Source organism: Aquila chrysaetos, chromosome 19, assembly GCF_900496995.4.
Source record: "Aquila chrysaetos chrysaetos chromosome 19, bAquChr1.4, whole genome shotgun sequence".
Classification (NCBI taxonomy): domain Eukaryota; kingdom Metazoa; phylum Chordata; class Aves; order Accipitriformes; family Accipitridae; genus Aquila; species Aquila chrysaetos.
In genome coordinates this window covers 5,538,481-5,555,917 of record NC_044022.1, presented here as the reverse complement: position 1 = coordinate 5,555,917, position 17,437 = coordinate 5,538,481, and the positions used below count along the sequence as shown (strand labels likewise).

At 43.2% G+C, this 17,437-nt stretch overlaps 1 protein-coding gene across 5 annotated transcripts in view; it reads right to left on the bottom strand.

The window, feature by feature from the left end:
* Positions 1–3,185: 3,185 nt before the first annotated feature.
* Positions 3,186–17,437, bottom strand: part of LNX2 (ligand of numb-protein X 2) — a 65,301-nt gene continuing 51,049 nt past the window's right edge. For all 5 annotated transcript variants that reach the window (XM_030042346.2, XM_030042345.2, XM_030042344.2 and 2 more), the window contains 6 exons: positions 16,983–17,354; positions 15,317–15,463; positions 12,892–13,069; positions 10,271–10,502; positions 8,360–8,518; positions 3,186–5,581 (listed from right to left, as the gene is read on the bottom strand). In XM_030042346.2, coding sequence (XP_029898206.1) covers positions 5,446–5,581; positions 8,360–8,518; positions 10,271–10,502; positions 12,892–13,069; positions 15,317–15,463; positions 16,983–17,354 — 1,224 coding nt within the window. In that variant the 3' untranslated portion in view covers positions 3,186–5,445. The remainder of the gene's footprint in view (positions 5,582–8,359; positions 8,519–10,270; positions 10,503–12,891; positions 13,070–15,316; positions 15,464–16,982; positions 17,355–17,437) is intronic.

Genomic DNA, 17,437 nt, shown 5'->3' with positions numbered 1-17,437 from the left:
ATCTGAAGGCGCAGTACAGAAAATGCGGTGCAGAGAACGTGATTAGTCCATGAATAGGTAAAAGCACAAAGAAAGAGCTCTGTTTTGCTAAAACTTACCTCCTCTCCTTCAACTGGTCCTCTAATGATTACCAACGCTGGGATGGCAGGAGCTGTGTAAGACCAACCACAGCTGCTGAAAGTGCCGGTTTCGCACCACCACACACTACGGTCTGGGGGCAAAGCGGAGCTGCTAGATGAGCCCCCTACACAGCAGAGGTTATCGGGTGTGCGATGGGTCCGTAGAGTTAGGCAAGCCTAACTCCGAGACCGGAGTTAGAGAATGCTTCTGATATGTGTTTACATATCAGTTGCATCTTAAAAGGCAGGGGTGGTTGCTTTGCAGACCCCCCTCCCTGCAAGACACCCAAGACTGAGTCGAGACCACGACCACTGACTCCGGCATAGCTGAAGCTGGTATTCGCCACCGCGGCAGGCTGCTGTGGGATGGAAAGCGGCCTCGATGCCGCTGCCTTTTCTCTCTAAACCTGAGCCGTGGTCTCCACAGCTGGTTACTGCAGCTAAGGCAGGGTAGGAAAGGTCCGGGAGGGATGTTGAGGTGTTTAAGGTAGCTACTACTACTTGGGAAGGAGAGTGAAGAGGGGCAGCCCCTCCTAGATGCGATATTTGCTCCTCAGCGTCGCAGAAGAGACTCGCCCTTTCCACCTCTTGCCCAGTTCCTCCTCCTCCTGCGATGGGAGCGGTTAGCCCTCATTCTTCCTTCGGCAAAACAAACTTGGGTTTCCCTGCTGAGGAGCGTGCTGTTTCTGCTTGGCTGTGCTTGCAACCCACAGATTCCTCCAGCCAGCCTTTACCAGCATAGTTTGACAATAAAAACCACCCCGAAACCCAAACGCGTTCCTTCTCCTTCGAAAACAGCTTCAGGCGCAGTGAATGCCACAGCTGATGCTGAGCAGGCTGCGCACCTTTGGACTCTCAGCCCTCTCTGATTTCCGAGTTGTCTGAAGTTTTCTGCATCGCTCTACCGAAGGGAGCTCATCACCATCGTATCAATTGCCGTGGGCATTGCACCCATATCGCACTGCTAATATTCAGGGGACCCATCCACGTGATATGGCAACAAACAGAAGGACAACATCAATGTTTAGCTGGAATTAAGCTGTCTTACCCTTATAACATTATTTGAATTGTCCCAGAAGCATAAAGTCTAAAGCCTTCTCCAACCTCTGGGCAACAAGTAATCTAAGAATTGTTCTTCACTAGCTGGATACATTTGTCAGGTGTGATGAGGTCACTGCCAATCATTTTCTCTTTTTTTCTATGTGTCAGGGGAGATCCACTTTTTAGGTAAGTAAGCTTGCCCAGAAGTTGCCTGAGACAACTGGGATGAGGGTGTTCACTGACCTTCCTCGGTGTTAAAACATCAGACACACGTGGCCTTAACCCTGTGTTTGCCATCATTGCTGCCCTGCCTGGCACGCTCGTTCTTTTAACTCATCAGGATCTCCTACCTTAGTTCGTTAACAAATTTTTATGATCCATTAAAATCGCCTCAGAAGTAAACGGTCAAGTTTCTTAACTAAAAGGAACTGGCCTTGCTTCTGATATTATCTCGGTCACACTACATCCAAGAACCAGGCTTAGATTTTCATTATACCGGTCCCAGATCTATTAGGGAATCTGCAAATAAATGAATTCTTCATTCTTTTATGATGTTCAATTTTCCCCTGAGCTGTTCCTGACTCTAAATAGGAAGTTTAGAGCAGCAAATATCATCAGATTTTGCTTCGTTGGCATGCTGTGAAGCAGAATAAACTCTTTTACATTCTTTGCTGAGATCCCTCAGGTTGTTTGGGGACGGTGTTCATGACTAGGTCCACCACCTCACACAACAGCTCTGTGCACCTTCAGCTGCAACGATGAATTAATTCATCTGCCTGTAAATCAAAACTCTGACGGTCTGGCTCTTACCTCACAAGAAACACAAGAGCTAATAACCTACTGGCAGACGTGGTTTCTTCTGCATTTCTGTACATAGGCTTGGTTTTGTTTTAAAGGAACTTATCTATTCTGAGCTGGTTTTGGCTGGGACAGAGTTACATTTCTTCACAGTAGCTAGTACGGGGCTGTGTTTTGGATTTGTGCTGGAAACAGTGTTGATGGCAGAGGGATGTTTTGGTTATTGCTGAGCAGGGCTTACCCAGACCCAAGGGCTTTGCTGCTTCTCACCCCACCAGCGAGCAGGCTGGGGGGCACAAGGAGCTGGGAGGGGACACAGCCGGGACAGCTGATCCCAACTGACCCAAGGGATATTCCAGACCATAGGATGTCATATGTAGTATATAAAGCTGGGGCAAGAAGAAGGAAGGGGGGGGATGTTCGGAGTGATGGTGTTTGTCTTCCCAAGTCCCCGTTAGGTGTGACGGAGCCCTGCTTTCCTGGAGATGGCTGAACACCTGCCTGCCCATGGGAAGTGGGGAATGAATTCCTTGGTTTGCTTTGCTTGCGTGCACGGCTTTTGCTTTACCTATTAAACTGCCTTTATCTCAACCCACAAGTTTTCTCACTTTTACCCTCCTGATTCTCTCCCCCATCCCACTGTGAGGGGAGCGAGCGAGCGGCTGCGTGGGGCTTGGTTGCCGGCTGGGGTTAAACCACGACAGTCGTAACCCACTAACAACTGCAAGAAATAAGAAACCAGGTTCTGGGCAACTTTACTGCAAATCATTAAGAAATTGCTTTTAGACTCATTCCAGCTTCGCAGACGTCTAAAGACAGAGCATACTTGCCTGCAGGAGATGGGAATTGATGACCAGGAGGCTCAAGTTTCAGCTGTAAAACCGATGTTTCCAGCAAGACTGTCTCCTTGCATCAAATCTACGCTGTGAAAACATCCTCCAGCTGATCGGTACCAGCTGGCATCGAGGGGAGAGAGGAAATGCTGCTTGCAGCAAAGTACTGTAAGGCACAGATCTTACCTCCGCTTTAGAAACACTTCTCAGTGCTGGAATTTTGGGTTAAACAGCTGGTATGTTACCCCAGCGGGATGTGCATGCCCTCAGACTCTTTTGGTACATCCACTAACTGTAATTTATGATAAATCACAGCAGAAAAAAATATCTTTCAACTGAGTCTGCATTGAGCTACCCATATCTTTTGCAAAGAGTGAGACAATACTTTGAGTTATTACAATGAGTAGAATGAACTTTTATTTTCATTCATCCTTCATTAATACCATACAATTAGATAGCAATGTCTGGAAAAAAAAAAAATCTTGAAATAATTTAAAACAGAAGGCACAGAAAACCAAACCCAACTATGCAGCTACAAGAGAAGGGGGAAAAATGATTCAGGAAAGGAATTAATTCAGAAAGGTTTTATCGCTAGACATTCTGATCAAAAGCTACAGCACACAGAAACAAAACTGCACAGTTTAAGCTAACCCATGCTTTTGTTACATATACATATAAAAGAAAAAAAAAATCTAAAAATGTGATTTTTTGCAGGGTTTTGAATGAAAAGTGTAATTTTAAAAATAAAACCCATTAAATCTAGTACGTATGTCAAAATCTTCCCTAAAGTCTACACTGAGATGTACTTTACAGAAAAATCTGCATTAAGAGCAAAGCATACAGTTAAACAGCATCTGGGGATGGGAGGAAACTTGTTCTCAAATCAGTTAGAGTATCAAATAAGTTTGGTGTTTGCTTCAGAAACAAAGATTCTCAGTACAGTAATATACTGCAGAGGACATTCTTTTGTATTTTAATATTATGAAATTAAACCGATAGCATACGTTACAGAGAGGAATAAAACCACTTCATTCATGTGAGATGTTTACAATTTTTTTTGCAAAAGAGTAACTTTATTTCTTTTGAAAACAAAGCTACTGGAATTAATGACATGCGATAATATGCCCCGATATTATACCGGCTAAGTTTGAAAATAAAGTTCATGCTTCACAATTGAAATATGCTGTGATTCTCAAATACATTCTCTGGTAATTATTAATACAATACAGAGGTCATTCATAAAATCAGTTCAGGTTGGGAACCTGGTTTATAAATGAAGCTTTTTCAAATATGCAGAACACTGACAACACGCAGGGTTAGCTCCAGGTCAGCACATTTCTTTCTGCGCTCCACCCCTCTTTTCTTAAACAAATGGGTGCTTAGCCTGCAAATACCATGGAAAGGCAAAGTCTAGAAGTTACAGGTTGGTTTGTAAAAATACTAAATACAATCCAAGATAAACAGTATTACTCTTACTGACAACTTAATAACAGATGCTCTCTAAAGGAGAAAAAAAAATAATATCCTGAAATGCAAGAGAGATCGTTTCAGCATTTGATATCAAGGCATTTGCACATTTGTCAGGAGATGACAGAATAAGAGCGAACTTTGCAGCTTACTTTGTAGTTGGACTTGAATTCAAAGAGCCTTCCTTCTAGCCTGCTCACCTGTAAACCCTAACATATGGTTTCTTAATAGCTTGCTTTTTTCCTGGAAATAATTCTCTCATTTAGAAAGTACAAGTCAAAGTATTGTTTCCACACATGAATAAAGAGAGCTGACAACTACAATAGAAACGGTAAAAATGATCTTTGTAAAAATGTTCATCAAAATTCTCTGACATAGCAAAACATTCATTTGTAAAGTAAAGTCTAATACTGCAAGCCATCCACTCAAAGGCGACCTCGGGCATGTGTATTCTTGCCAGCGTTGCAACAGTAATTACTTCCATATTTCTTGTCATTATAGGATACAAACTCTGTAATATATTAAAGTTTCCTAACAAAGAGTCCAATTATTGCACTTTATAAAAATTCCAGTAATATCAGGCTTTTGTCCTACTTTTCTATGAACACTGATGCCCTGCAAGAAAAATTTGGGGGACCAAGTAATTTCTGATGAATAAGATGGATTACTTGAATTAGTCCGAAATACTGAATCAAAAATGGAAAGGCTTACGAAATGAAGAGACGTACCTTTGGAAACAGATTTTGATTCATAGCAGCAGATAGATGTGTCATTGCTGTACTGACACACGTTCTCTTCACAGGGAAGGATGGGCACATGGCTATTATGTTTATATATCACACCTAACTTGAGGAATGTGCAGAGAAACCCAAAGAACCACTAAGTTGTTCTGCTGACTCTACAAGCCTGACGGGGAAAGCGCAATGACAGCCATATCAGAGTGGGAGTTTCTCTGTGAGCTCACGTATATTTGCATTTGCGTCAGCAATGGATATAGCAAAGAGAAATGGCTATTTCAGGATGGAAAGATATATAGAGTAAGTCTGAGAGGCCCGTAAAAAAAGAAAATACAGCAGTTTTGGCCCTGCTTATAACCAGCTGTATCAATAGGGGAAAAGAAGATAGAGGAGATTTTTGTGCCAGCTATCTAGAAAAAGACGCTGCTTGAACCAAAGTGATTCGCAAATCTATATGAGGCTTCCAGGCCAGCAAATCACGGTTAAAGTTACTTTGTTCCTCTGCTCCTTCAGCATGGGAACGAGTGCAGAATGGCTCATTCCAACCGTGGATAGTCCATTTACAGCAACAATCATATCACCACACCTAAAAAACACAAGAAGAAAAAAAGCAAACGATGACTACTGTTCTGCAGTAACTAGTACACACCAACAAAGAGCACTTCATTGCTGGGGTGACAGGTTTGCATCAGGTTGGAAGTGGAGCTAAAAAACCCAAAGGGGGTTCAATTTTAAGTCTGTTTTACTACTGAAACTCATCTGGGAAATTCCCAAATCACTAGATTTCAATTCTAATACAAAGATAGTTCTGCATTAAGAACTGACCTGTTGGGAAATGTGAAAAAAGAGAGCTGGAAACATCTAGTGGAGTCAAGAGAAGATAATGAGATAGCATGTGCATGACAGAAGCATTTCTGTTTGTTTGTGTGGATTATAACACATTTACACCAAACATGCCTTTACCGTAGGAGGTGTAAGTAAAGATACTTATGGTTACCAACCGCATTCCAACCCAGAACCTTGTTTTCAACGGCTTACAATTTTGTCAAATGTAACCATTTGGCTTGAAATCTCCCTCAGCAGATGGTTCAACTGAGAAGCTGTAGCATCTCTGTGTTTTGAAGCAGGCAACAGAAATTTGGGAGGGTGCTGTTTGCCGGCCTTGAGAAAATTGACCTCAAAGTGTTAAGTTTCATTTTTTACAAGCTCAAGAGAAACTTCAAAAAAGCACCTCAGTTCTGCCTACATCAAGCGTGCTCCATCTCCAGGCATCTCTTCTCTCCAACTTGAGTGTGTGTTTGGCAGCCCCCAAAGCAGTCAAACATGACTCGGGAGATCAAACAGGACTTTTCCTAAGACTGATCCTCCCAGCTACCGGAGCCACCAAAATGGAAGGCAAGAAGACGTCATCCTGAGCTCTCCCAGTGCCCTCCACTAAGGCAGAGCAGAGGGAGAAGAGGCCGTGTGACCCACACCAGTCAAATGAGCATTCAAAAGCGCTTCCCTGCCTGAACCAAGGTGCCCCACCACCCAAACCACAACGCTACAGTTCACCGAGCGGGGTCTCACTCACCCAGCCTTTCTGCTGAAGTCATTTCACCTTCTATAAAATCACACCAGACAGAGAATGTAGGCAGAAAACCACCTTAACTATTGAACTGTGAAGTTGCTTTCTTCCTTCCTCTCTAGCTGAACAAAACATTTAGATAACTTCAAAAACCCAACAGAACAGCTTCAAAAAGCCCTGCCCCAGGGTAACTCACGGTGCAGGTTCTAAGGAGCTCTCTCTTGTCGATGGCCCATTTTTAAGTCCATGTTTTCACTGAGACAGTGTATTTGAACGGAGGGTACTATATCACAGTATCACACAAGAGCATCTTTTCCATTCCTTACATGGGGTAAGTGTGACCACAACCACTCTTCCCTTCTTCTTAGGAATGATGCTTGAATTTCCATTTGTGTGAAGACTTCTAGTTATTAATTTCCCAATCTGAAATTATTTACTTTGGGTTGAACTGAAATCTTTCATTTAATCCCAACTGTTTCACAGTTGGCCAAAAAAAAAAAAAAAAAATCTAATTTTGTGTTCAGCCAAGCTATTTTTTCATTTATTTATTTAGTCATTGAACTGAAAAATCAATTACTGGCAAGGCTCTAGGCATAAGCACATTTTTTCTTAAGTTACTTTGTAAGTAAATCTACATGTACAAATCATGCCATAAAACTTCAAGTTGCATATTCTTTACTTCCACCTTCACAAAAGATCAGTTTATGAACAAGAGAACCTTTAATAGGAACTGTAAGTTCTGAACTAATCCTACACAAGGCTAAGATGCATATACGCCTATTAGACCTCAGGGTTGCATCTAAACATAACATGCAAGCAGAATCTTATAATCTTTAAGGTCAGAGGGGTCCTCAGGAGGTCCCTACTCCCACCTCCCGCTCAAAGCAAGGTCAGCTGTGAGATCTGACCCGGTTGCTCAGGGATTTATCCAGAAACCTCCAAGGACAGAGACTGGGCAACCTGTGCCACTGCCTGACCGTCCTCACGGGTAAACACCTTCTCCTTATAACCAGTCCCACTCTTTTGTTCAACTTGTGCCCGTTGCCTCCCTTCCTCTTGCTCTGCAAGTTACTCGAAGGGGCTGTTCGGTGACCCCGAAGATATCTCTGCTCCAGGCTGAGCAAGCCCAGCTCCCCCAGCCTCTCCTTGTAGGGCAAGTGCTCCAGTTCCCCCCATCTCGGGGGCCTCTGCTGAACTTGCTCATTTATCAGTGTTTTTCCTGCCAGCTAATGACTCTCAGGGCACTGACATGGGGACTTGGTTAATGATCTTTTCAGAGGTGCTGACTTTTTCATCTACTTTCTTGCCTTTCCATTAAAGCAGCAGCACCCATCTTCAGTACCAGAGTTTCCACCGGTGGCTTCAGAAGGCTATATGAAAGGATAAAGCAGTTTTCCCCACTTTACAGAAATAAGTTCCAATTTGTCAGCTGTGCTCTAGGAAGACAAAAATGTTACGAACTAGCCAGATCTGCACATCAACATTTTGCAATGTCTCTTGGCCTAAAGAAGCGTTCAACAGGGAGACGGAGACAGCAGGTGACATGAGCACTGCAGCTGGGGAGGAAGACGGGAGATGGCAGCGGTGCCAGCACAAGCACCACCTCCAACAGACACCCCTTCCCCAGCAGAAAACACCCTGTACTTCCCAGCATCACACTTACTGGGAGGCAAAGCACTACCGGGCTGCACGATCCCCCCAGCACAAGATGCTACAGTATATTTCCTTAAGCGGTTAGTTGCACCAGCACATAATTATTTAAAAGTGTTGATTATTATTAGTATTATTTCAGCTTACTTTAATCTTCCATCAAAGTATGCAGGAGTTCCAAGAACAATTGTTTTAATGAAGAAAGGCTGGTTTGTGTGGTTCTCCTCGTAGCCACCGACGATGCTGAAACCCCAGCTCCCTAAATTGCTCCGCCGCAGGACTACATCATGGCAGCTATGTAGGCAGCTGTGGAATGGAAGCACAGGACAGCAAGAGAAAAAGCCATGTATACCACATATAGATATTTTTATTGTAGGCACAACACCTGCTGCCTCATCATTACCACTGTGCTAAGCGTGGAAGAGATGGGGAGGGATGTTGATTAGACTTCTGTTCCCAGAGTAATTTTGCAATATTCAAACCGATTACCAAAAAAACCCACAATCTTGAGATAGAAAAGTGTCATGAAAGAAATAATGCAGTGCTAGAATAATTACTTAAACACAGTTAACACTGTAAACTGACAGTAATAGCATGGCATTTTAGGGATTTCACAGGTGGCAAGAATGTGGGTGGAAAATGGATACCTGATGTGTTTAGTTTGCAAATCAAAAATGCAGTGCTTTTTTCTTCCAGCCACAGTCTTTAAGTAAAGGTCTAAAAATCCATGCATCATCTTCACTATCTCTGAACTGATGCATCACCAGTAATGAAAATGTAAACGATTAACCATTTTATTACACAGATCGTAAATAAGTCAGATCATGCTTCACTAACTGTACTGGTGTATGTTATCTCCCCCAATGAAAATTAATTGTTGCCAATGAAGTTGGCAATGACTGTAATTAAAAAAAAAAAAACAACACAGAAATGAACTTTTGGGTAAAAAAGATGCCAAGTTCTTTACTGAGGTACAACACTCCTTTAATGAATAGCAGCACAACACACAGCATAACTTTAGGAGCCACGCATGGGCAGCTGTAGTATCTAAGCAATAAACCACCGCTGGAGCATGGAAGGGAAGTACATTTACCAAAACTGAGAGCTGTTTATTGAGATTAGGTAACTCATTAATACTTGAATGGAAGAGAAATTAATTGACAGTAAAACTCAGAAGAAGTGTGAAATCTTTGGAGAGCCGACACATGTTTCTGTTATCTTCAGCTGCAATTCTGCTACCAATACACCTGGTTCTTGTTGTTGTTTTATGCTTAAACTACAGACCTGAGCCTGGTAACTCTATCAGAGGGAAAGGAATTAACCTGCATGCCCTGACTGAAGTTAACAACACTATTTGCTGTGGCGGGAGCTCTTCTTGCTAGCGAGCAATGCGGGAATGAGCTTACAGCTGTAGCCACAAGAGAGTGAAAAATGGAAGAGTAAAAATGAAACATGGTGATGTCTAGCAGACTGCAGATTAGTCAAGAGGAGCTCGCTCGCTGCAAATCGTGAAGGGTTTTTGTGTTTGGCAGAGATGGTAGTGGGTTCTTGAAAAAAACACAGGGGGATTTGTAACTACAGGCTTCTACCTGTGCAAGAGACCCATGTCAAGAGTCAGTCAGAATGGCAAGTCTGGTCCAATATTCTAAACTTATGTATTTGGCCTCGTAAATTTAGGTAGCAGATTAGCAAAAAGAGACATGTAGGTATATACTTTGTGTTTTTATTAATAATCTCTCTGGTTTTAGATATTCAGAAAGATACGATATGGTTAAACAATAGAAAAGATGACTTGTGTTCAATGAGAAGAATCCACATGAGTAATTAGTATGGTTTGTGAAGAGATAAACCAAGTCTATTCATCTTCCAGTTTCCTAAGGAGACACTGCTCCCGTTCGCAGTCTGCTTTGTAAGCACACTGCCAACCGAATATAGCTGAGATGGTCAGTCAGGCAGAAATAAGGGCAGATGTGCTGCAACTAATAAGGTCTCTGCTTTTCTCTCTCTCGGACTTAGCTTAAAACAGGTAACTAATTACTTTATCAATTAATTCCGTACCTTGGAAGTCCCAGCCACATCACCCACGACGGTGACCAGCTGGCATCGTATTCATTTTCACTGATGGTACTCAATTGCTCTTCGTTAGCCTGGGGCTGTTCTTCTACAATCTGGACTTCCAGGGCTTTCAGGGCAACTACCGAAGAGGCAGCGCTAGCTTTCAGCATGGCCACCGCCTCGCTGTGACTTAGGTTAGTCAAATCGATGCCATTGATGTTCAGCAGCACATCACCTGTTCAAAGGCGCAAGTGAGAACACATCAGTCCGTCAGAGTCGTTCCTACCGACAGCACCTCCCGCGCCAGGGTTTCATTTAATACTGTATTTTTTGGAGCTGAGACAGTCTGAACTAACAGCCTGGGAACGTGAATAGCTCTGAAGCCTTATACCGTCAGTTTGAAACATTAACGTATTGAACTATTAAGCTGGATCAGTACCATTTATTTCCACATAACACATCAAATGCTGCGGCTTCTATGGTATATCGCCCTGAAAATTTGAGATAGAAATTACCTAAGCACCTCACCATCTCGTCCGCAACTGCTGTTGCTGATGCCACTACATAATTGTTTCCATGGGTGGATCATAGGTCCACTCTAACTTTAAAAAGGAGGGAAGAATGATGGAAGGAACAATGTAGGCACCAAAAAATAACCAACTCTTGTAGATAAGTGAGTCTCCACAGAGTGTTTTAGGTCGTCTGCTTTTTCTAACTTGTTACTTGGGAGAACAAAATGGAATTAAAAACTACTGGAAAGGTTGGTACAAAACCCAGTCCATTAGAAGAAAGGGCGAGCATGTCTACAAAGATAATCTGGAAAGAGTCAAAGCCACTAAAAAAATTCCCACGATTTTTATGTTATTTTATTTCAGAATATTTTTAAAAAGCCTCAAGGTGAAAACAAGAATGTTATTTACTGTCCAAGCAGTGACAATCTCCTCTTCCACACAATGTCTCACTGCTGAAAACCAGAAAAACCAAAGCAAAAGTGCGAACACCTGGGTCACATCTGGAACGAGACTCATTTTTTAAAAGCTTTTTCCTCCAAGAGAAACCTGAAGTTGAGGTGCAGCTTGACTTGAAATCACTTTTGTTGCTGCTGTGCCTACTTTAATGTTACACAATGAAAAAGCAATTGTGATTCTTCCATCAAGTGTGTTTTTCACAGTAGTACAGAAAAAGAAAGCGTACCCGTTGGTATGTGGGTGTAAATCTCCCTCTCTCAGAACCCTATAAGGATGCTCCCACTCTGTTCTTTTTAAATTTGCAATCTGTGAAGTTTTTTTTCCTAAATATCTTTCCTAAAACAATCTGTAATTCTGTGAACTCTGAATCGCAGAGGTCCCATAGGCAGCCTTTGTTTCACACATATGGCACAACGTGTTTTAATCATCAAATGCTTTGCTATCGATCAGGCAGGACTGCCTTCACCTACACCGAGTCTAACCTCCACCTCCCAGCTCCCTTCTGCAGAGCTGAGGAACACGGGTGGGTGCTGTGGCACCCCTGAAGACTGGCAAACCCAAGCTGTCCCAAAGGGTAAAGCATTCAGGAACCAGGGTCAGCACTGACGTTGCTTTGGGGGTAAAATTAGCAGGGGTGAGCTGTGGCCTGTCATCAGAGCATCTCTGCTGTTCAGAGATTATACCGAGGAGCAGAGATTCCTCGGAGAGAGACGGGGCCCAGCCCACCAAATCAAATGCAAAAAACAGGATGCGTGCCCTACAGGGCAAAGCATCACACCAGACCCTCAGCTCAGGGGATGACCGTCAGCTTTAAAGAATTTAGCCAGACATTTCCTGGTCTTATCCACTTGCCCTGCTATCGCTCTCTAAACATCCCTTTCCTCAAAAAGGTGGAAGTGCGATACCAAATACTCTATTTCCATTATTGAAACACGAAGAAAAGCATCCACCAGCGCTTCCCTACATCTGTGAAAAGACTTTTGACACCACCTGACTCCAGAGCACGTACTCGTCTGTCGTGGTTTAACCCCAGCCGACAACTAAGCACCACGCAGCCGCTCGCTCACTCCCCCGCAGTGGGATGGGGGAGAGAATCAGGAGGGTAAAAGTGAGAAAACTTGTGGGCTGAGATAAAGACAGTTTAATAGGTAAAGCAAAAGCCGTGCACGCAAGCAAAGCAAAACAAGGAATTCATTCCCCACTTCCCATGGGCAGGCAGGTGTTCAGCCATCTCCAGGAAAGCAGGGCTCCGTCACGCCTAATGGTGACTTGGGAAGACAAACGCCATCACTCCGAACATCCCCCCCTTCCTTCTTCTTGCCCCAGCTTTATATACTACATATGACATCCTATGGTCTGGAATATCCCTTGGGTCAGTTGGGATCAGCTGTCCCGGCTGTGTCCCCTCCCAACTCCTTGTGCCCCCCCAGCCTGCTCGCTGGTGGGGGGAGAAGGACAAAGCCCTTGGCTCTGGGTAAGCACTGCTCAGCAGGAACGAAAACATCCCTCCGCCATCAACACTGTTTCCAGCACAAATCCAAAACACAGCCCCATACTAGCTACTGTGAAGAAAATTAACTCTGTCCCAGCCAAAACCAGCACATCATCAAACAGCAATCAGAGGCCACCCGTGCCACCAGGAAAGCCAAGCCCCACCTCGTTTAATCCTGCCGTCTCTTGCCAGACACCCGTGAGGCTGTACACTTGTCACGAAGATGGGCAGTTCGCCACTTTTGCTGCCTCTGCCTCCTGCCACTGTCATTCCCAGAGATTCATGTGGCTCTTTTTTCACAGTAATGTGCTTTTCTTGGCACGTAACACACTGGGAGAGATCCTGTTTGACAAGGATAAATAACATTGTTAAAACTTAAAAAAAAAAAACAAACAAAACACAACTAAATACACCCCAAAGGTATACTTTGGCACTTTAACAGAATGGCTTAAAAGGACTAAGTAGTGCAAATCAGCTTCAGCTGGATTTCCTCCAGGTCAGGAAAAGAAAACCAAACCAAACCAAACCAAACCAAACCAAGCCAAGCCACTCATGTAGATACTTAAATACAGACAGAAAGTTTATAAAAGCCCATGTTGAAAATCTCACCCCAGTTTTTCTTATCATCCTACACTGGAATAGGCTAAATTTTAGGACTGCACTACAAAATCATATGGTCAAAAGAGTGGACACAAACCAGAACCAAATCTTTTGCTGTCTTGGTGAACATCAGCATTACCTCATTTGTCAGTAGAATATGGCCCAGAACTACAAAGATGCTCCTAAGAAATGAAAACACATGTGTTTTCATGATGACAAAGAGAGACCATTTAAAGCCCTTCTACATCACATTTTCTTTCACAGCTGGTATGTAGAATCTCCCGGAGCACCACGTAACTAAGGCCAATCAATGCGACGTGCTGGTAATGGGTGCCTTGTGCAGACTCCCTAATGATTACAACAAAGACCCAAACTTGAAGCAAGAAGAAATCCTGTATTTCTTTTTCTAACACCTGAATTACAAAGTTTAGCCTGTAGTTATTTTGCCCCATCAAAAGGATCTAAACCTGAATCAAAGTATATTTTATTTGCTGAAGCCCTTTCTCTTCAGGATATTTAGTGACACATTCAAACCATAGCACATACGCCTGTAGTAGCATCTTAAATCAAAAGAATATTTGCAAGGAATCCAAAATAACAGAAGAAATAGCCTGGGAGATTCTTCCAACTACAAATACTTATTTATTCCCCTGCCTTGGAAATGGCAACACTGCTTTCTTCGACTTCCAATGCCACACGCTCCCTCTGACTGACTCTGTTCCTCGCATATACATGTTAATCACATATGTAGCTATATGCATACATACCATAGTTTATAAAGACAGCTCATTCTTAAGTCTTCAGGCTTTAGGACTAACTGGCTGGTGCCATGCAATTATATAAACATTTTTTAAGCCACAAGACTTCTAAGCCAACTGCAGGTTAATGAGAGAGAGGCAAAGATAAATGGTATGAAACACGTGAAATGTCCACCTGCGGTTACACGGGGCTTCCCACTCTGAAAGAGCCCAGGGATGGCATTGATATGTGAGAAAAATCAGCTCAGCCAAGTGGATCAACTTTGGAACTGTGATATGAACACAACCCATGCTAGGAGATGGAAAGTGGGTTCAAGCTCTGATTATCATTGTGTTGATAGGGCCTAAAATTGTGGCAAGTACTAATGGTCACTAACTGTATTCAGGAACCTCACATTTGTTCCTGAGGAGGAAAACAAGCTTCCTAAAGCCTCACTTGTTCTTTTCTGAAATTACCCAAACTTTTAAAAGAAAATACTATCAACACATGTAAATCCTCCCAACAGAAGTATGACGTTAAACAGTGATGCCAATAGAGTGGACAGGAGGCAAGGTGGCTTGGTTGACATGGTCAACATGACAATTATTTCACAAAATCAATTTCTCCACAGTGAGAAATCATATTTTTCTAACTACAAGAACATCTCAAGCAAAGGTTTTATTTCTGCAGGTCTTCCAGATAATTTGACACTAGCTTCATGAAAGTCTCTTCATTCTGCCTTTCTCTCCCTGCTTGACGCTGCACAACTCAGCAGTCTTGCAGCCAGCGCTGCTGACTCACGGAGGAGATGACACATCCCTCCAACATGCTCTTTATATGCTGGATGGTGTGCACCACATCTCCGGTCCTTGCTGGTTGCAGCCAGCACAGCGGCAACAGAAAAATAATGTGCTTGAAAGACAGCTCTCCTATGCAGCAGTAACACATGAGTCACTGTCTTAGACAAGGTCTAACAACTACAGCTGTACGAGATCAGAGAACTTGCCTCTTTTATTGCAGTCAGCAAATCCAGGAAAATACTGAAAAGCTGTTGCATATCTTTTGTTCCCACTCCAGACATGATGCAGGACTTGAGTACTTGGAAGTCGGAATCTTTTTTTTTTTTTTTTTTTTTTTTTAAGTAGGTAAAAAAGAAGGTATAACCCTTTCTTCCAGTCTTGCCCTCCCACACACTTGGACCATCACATGAGTAAAATGGTATTTATACCTCTTGGAAGGAGAAACACCAACCTTATGTGAGTTAGGTCTGCTGTGAAACAGCTGCTGGGACTGGTGTTGGTGTGGGTTGCTGTTGTGAGTCCCAGTGTCTCGGATAATACTGACCGTCTGTGACTTCAGGGGTCTAGAGATGATCAAATTCACTCTCTCCCCACTAGCCTGTTGAATATATAAACCACAGGAACGAAGTTGTTAGGATATTATTAGCAGAGAGGGAGGAAAAAATGTATGATGAAATATGAAGCAAGACAACAGCAGAACTTGTTTTCCAGTTCCTGGGGGTGCCACAAACTGCTTAGACTGCACTGTCCCTTACTTGCTTCTTGCCGTAATTCCCCCCAGAACGGAGGGGTTATTAACACTCCTCCTTTGGTTCTGATATGACATTTACATCAGGTGGAAATCCTTTGCCAAAAGGACGTTTCTCACTTTGTGTTATGAAGCTTCAAACACTAAAAATCACCCAATTCCATTTTCAGCCTCTGTGAACTTCTGCAACGTGTAGCAATAAAAGAAAGAAATGCCCGTGTGATGGCTTCAGGGTCTGCAGATCTTGGTCAAAAGCTCTGAACACTGCTGGTGCTTCCCAAAGAGACTTCCAAGAAAGATGTTACATACGAGCAGACCATCAAATTCTGGAGTTTGGGGAGTATCAGGAGACTCAGTTACCGGATGTTAAATAAAACATCAACTATTTGTATTGCTGCAAAACCACACCTCAATAGATAGAGGTAAAATTGTAAAATTCGGACCACTTCACTGTATCCAAAAACTGGGAAACTGAAATTACAATTCCCATGATCGCTGTTATTTTCCTTTAACTGCAAGGGAAGCTCTTGAAATGATTCCTGAAACAAATATTTACTACTCATTTTTATCGGAGTTCTCTGTGTGGTGCTGGGTTAAGCAAAGATGACTGCACGAACCTACTACTGGTCTATTCCAACTTTCCTAAAACCAGAGCAATTTTCACCAACATCCCATCAGCAGGAAGCAGCAATGTGCTGCAGCTGTTTCCTTACAGACTGGGAGAAAGGCACAGAGTAAAGGTTTTCCTGTAGGAACAGGGAAGGGTCATATGTCACACTGCATCAAGCTTTGGGTAATATTTGTGTCCAGAGCAGAGCCAGACATTGGGAATAGCTCTTTCTTGAACGCTCAGAAAATGAGTTTTACTGCATGGGACTCATGGAAGACCTATTTTTTCCCTTCCCAGCGGCTACCCGTTGCCTCTACAAAGTCTGAAAAATCACTTTCCTGTTTTAACCCCAATTCCATGCACAGGCAAATCAACACAAAACAAAGCCCACTTTTATAGAGCTTACTGAGAGATTAAAACTACAGTACATACATAAATATAATAATAATCCTCTTTTTTTTCTGCTAAGTGATAGCTATGCGGTACTCTCCTTGCTCATATGAGCAGTCTTCTAACCTTCAGGCTGTATGCCAGGGAAGACTAACGCACTTTTCACTTCTGAGGAGGTGAAGTTCATCTGCTAGGTGCCAAAGCAGACCCTGTTTTGCACTATGATTTCCAGAACATAAATCACAGCAAATTGCATCGCTGCAGGCTTTTAGGTGTTACACAAGCTGTTCTGTCCGGGACAGACTCTACCCAAGACTTTGCCCAAGAAATAAAGCTGAGCTAAGGACTCAGGTAGGGAATGGAAATTACCTGTATAACCTGAGCAGCAAGCTCAGGTGTCCCATGCTTCAAGTCATGTCCATTAATTGCAAGTACACGGTCGTTGCTGCAGAGCCTGCCGTCTTGAGCAGCCAACCCCCCTTCCAAAAGGTCGAGAATAAAAACTCCCGGCTCATCCGTTCTGCGTACAAGTTTAATGCCAAGCTGCTCGCTGGAGTCGCGTTTATGCAGCGTCACTTGAAAGCTGTCCTCCCGCAGGGAGCCGGTGCCGTCGGCGTGGTTGTGCGTGCGGCTGCCGAACCGCCTCTCTCTCAGCACGGTGAGGTGCAGCACCGAGCACGGCTGGGAAAGCACAGCTCGAGCGTGGTTGTGAGACACGTTGCTTATGTCAAAGCTGTTGACCTGCAAAACAACAAACGACAAAAAAACCCAGAATGATATTTTCACGCGTTTAGTTGGTTATGGAAATAAAGTCCTTCCCAAAC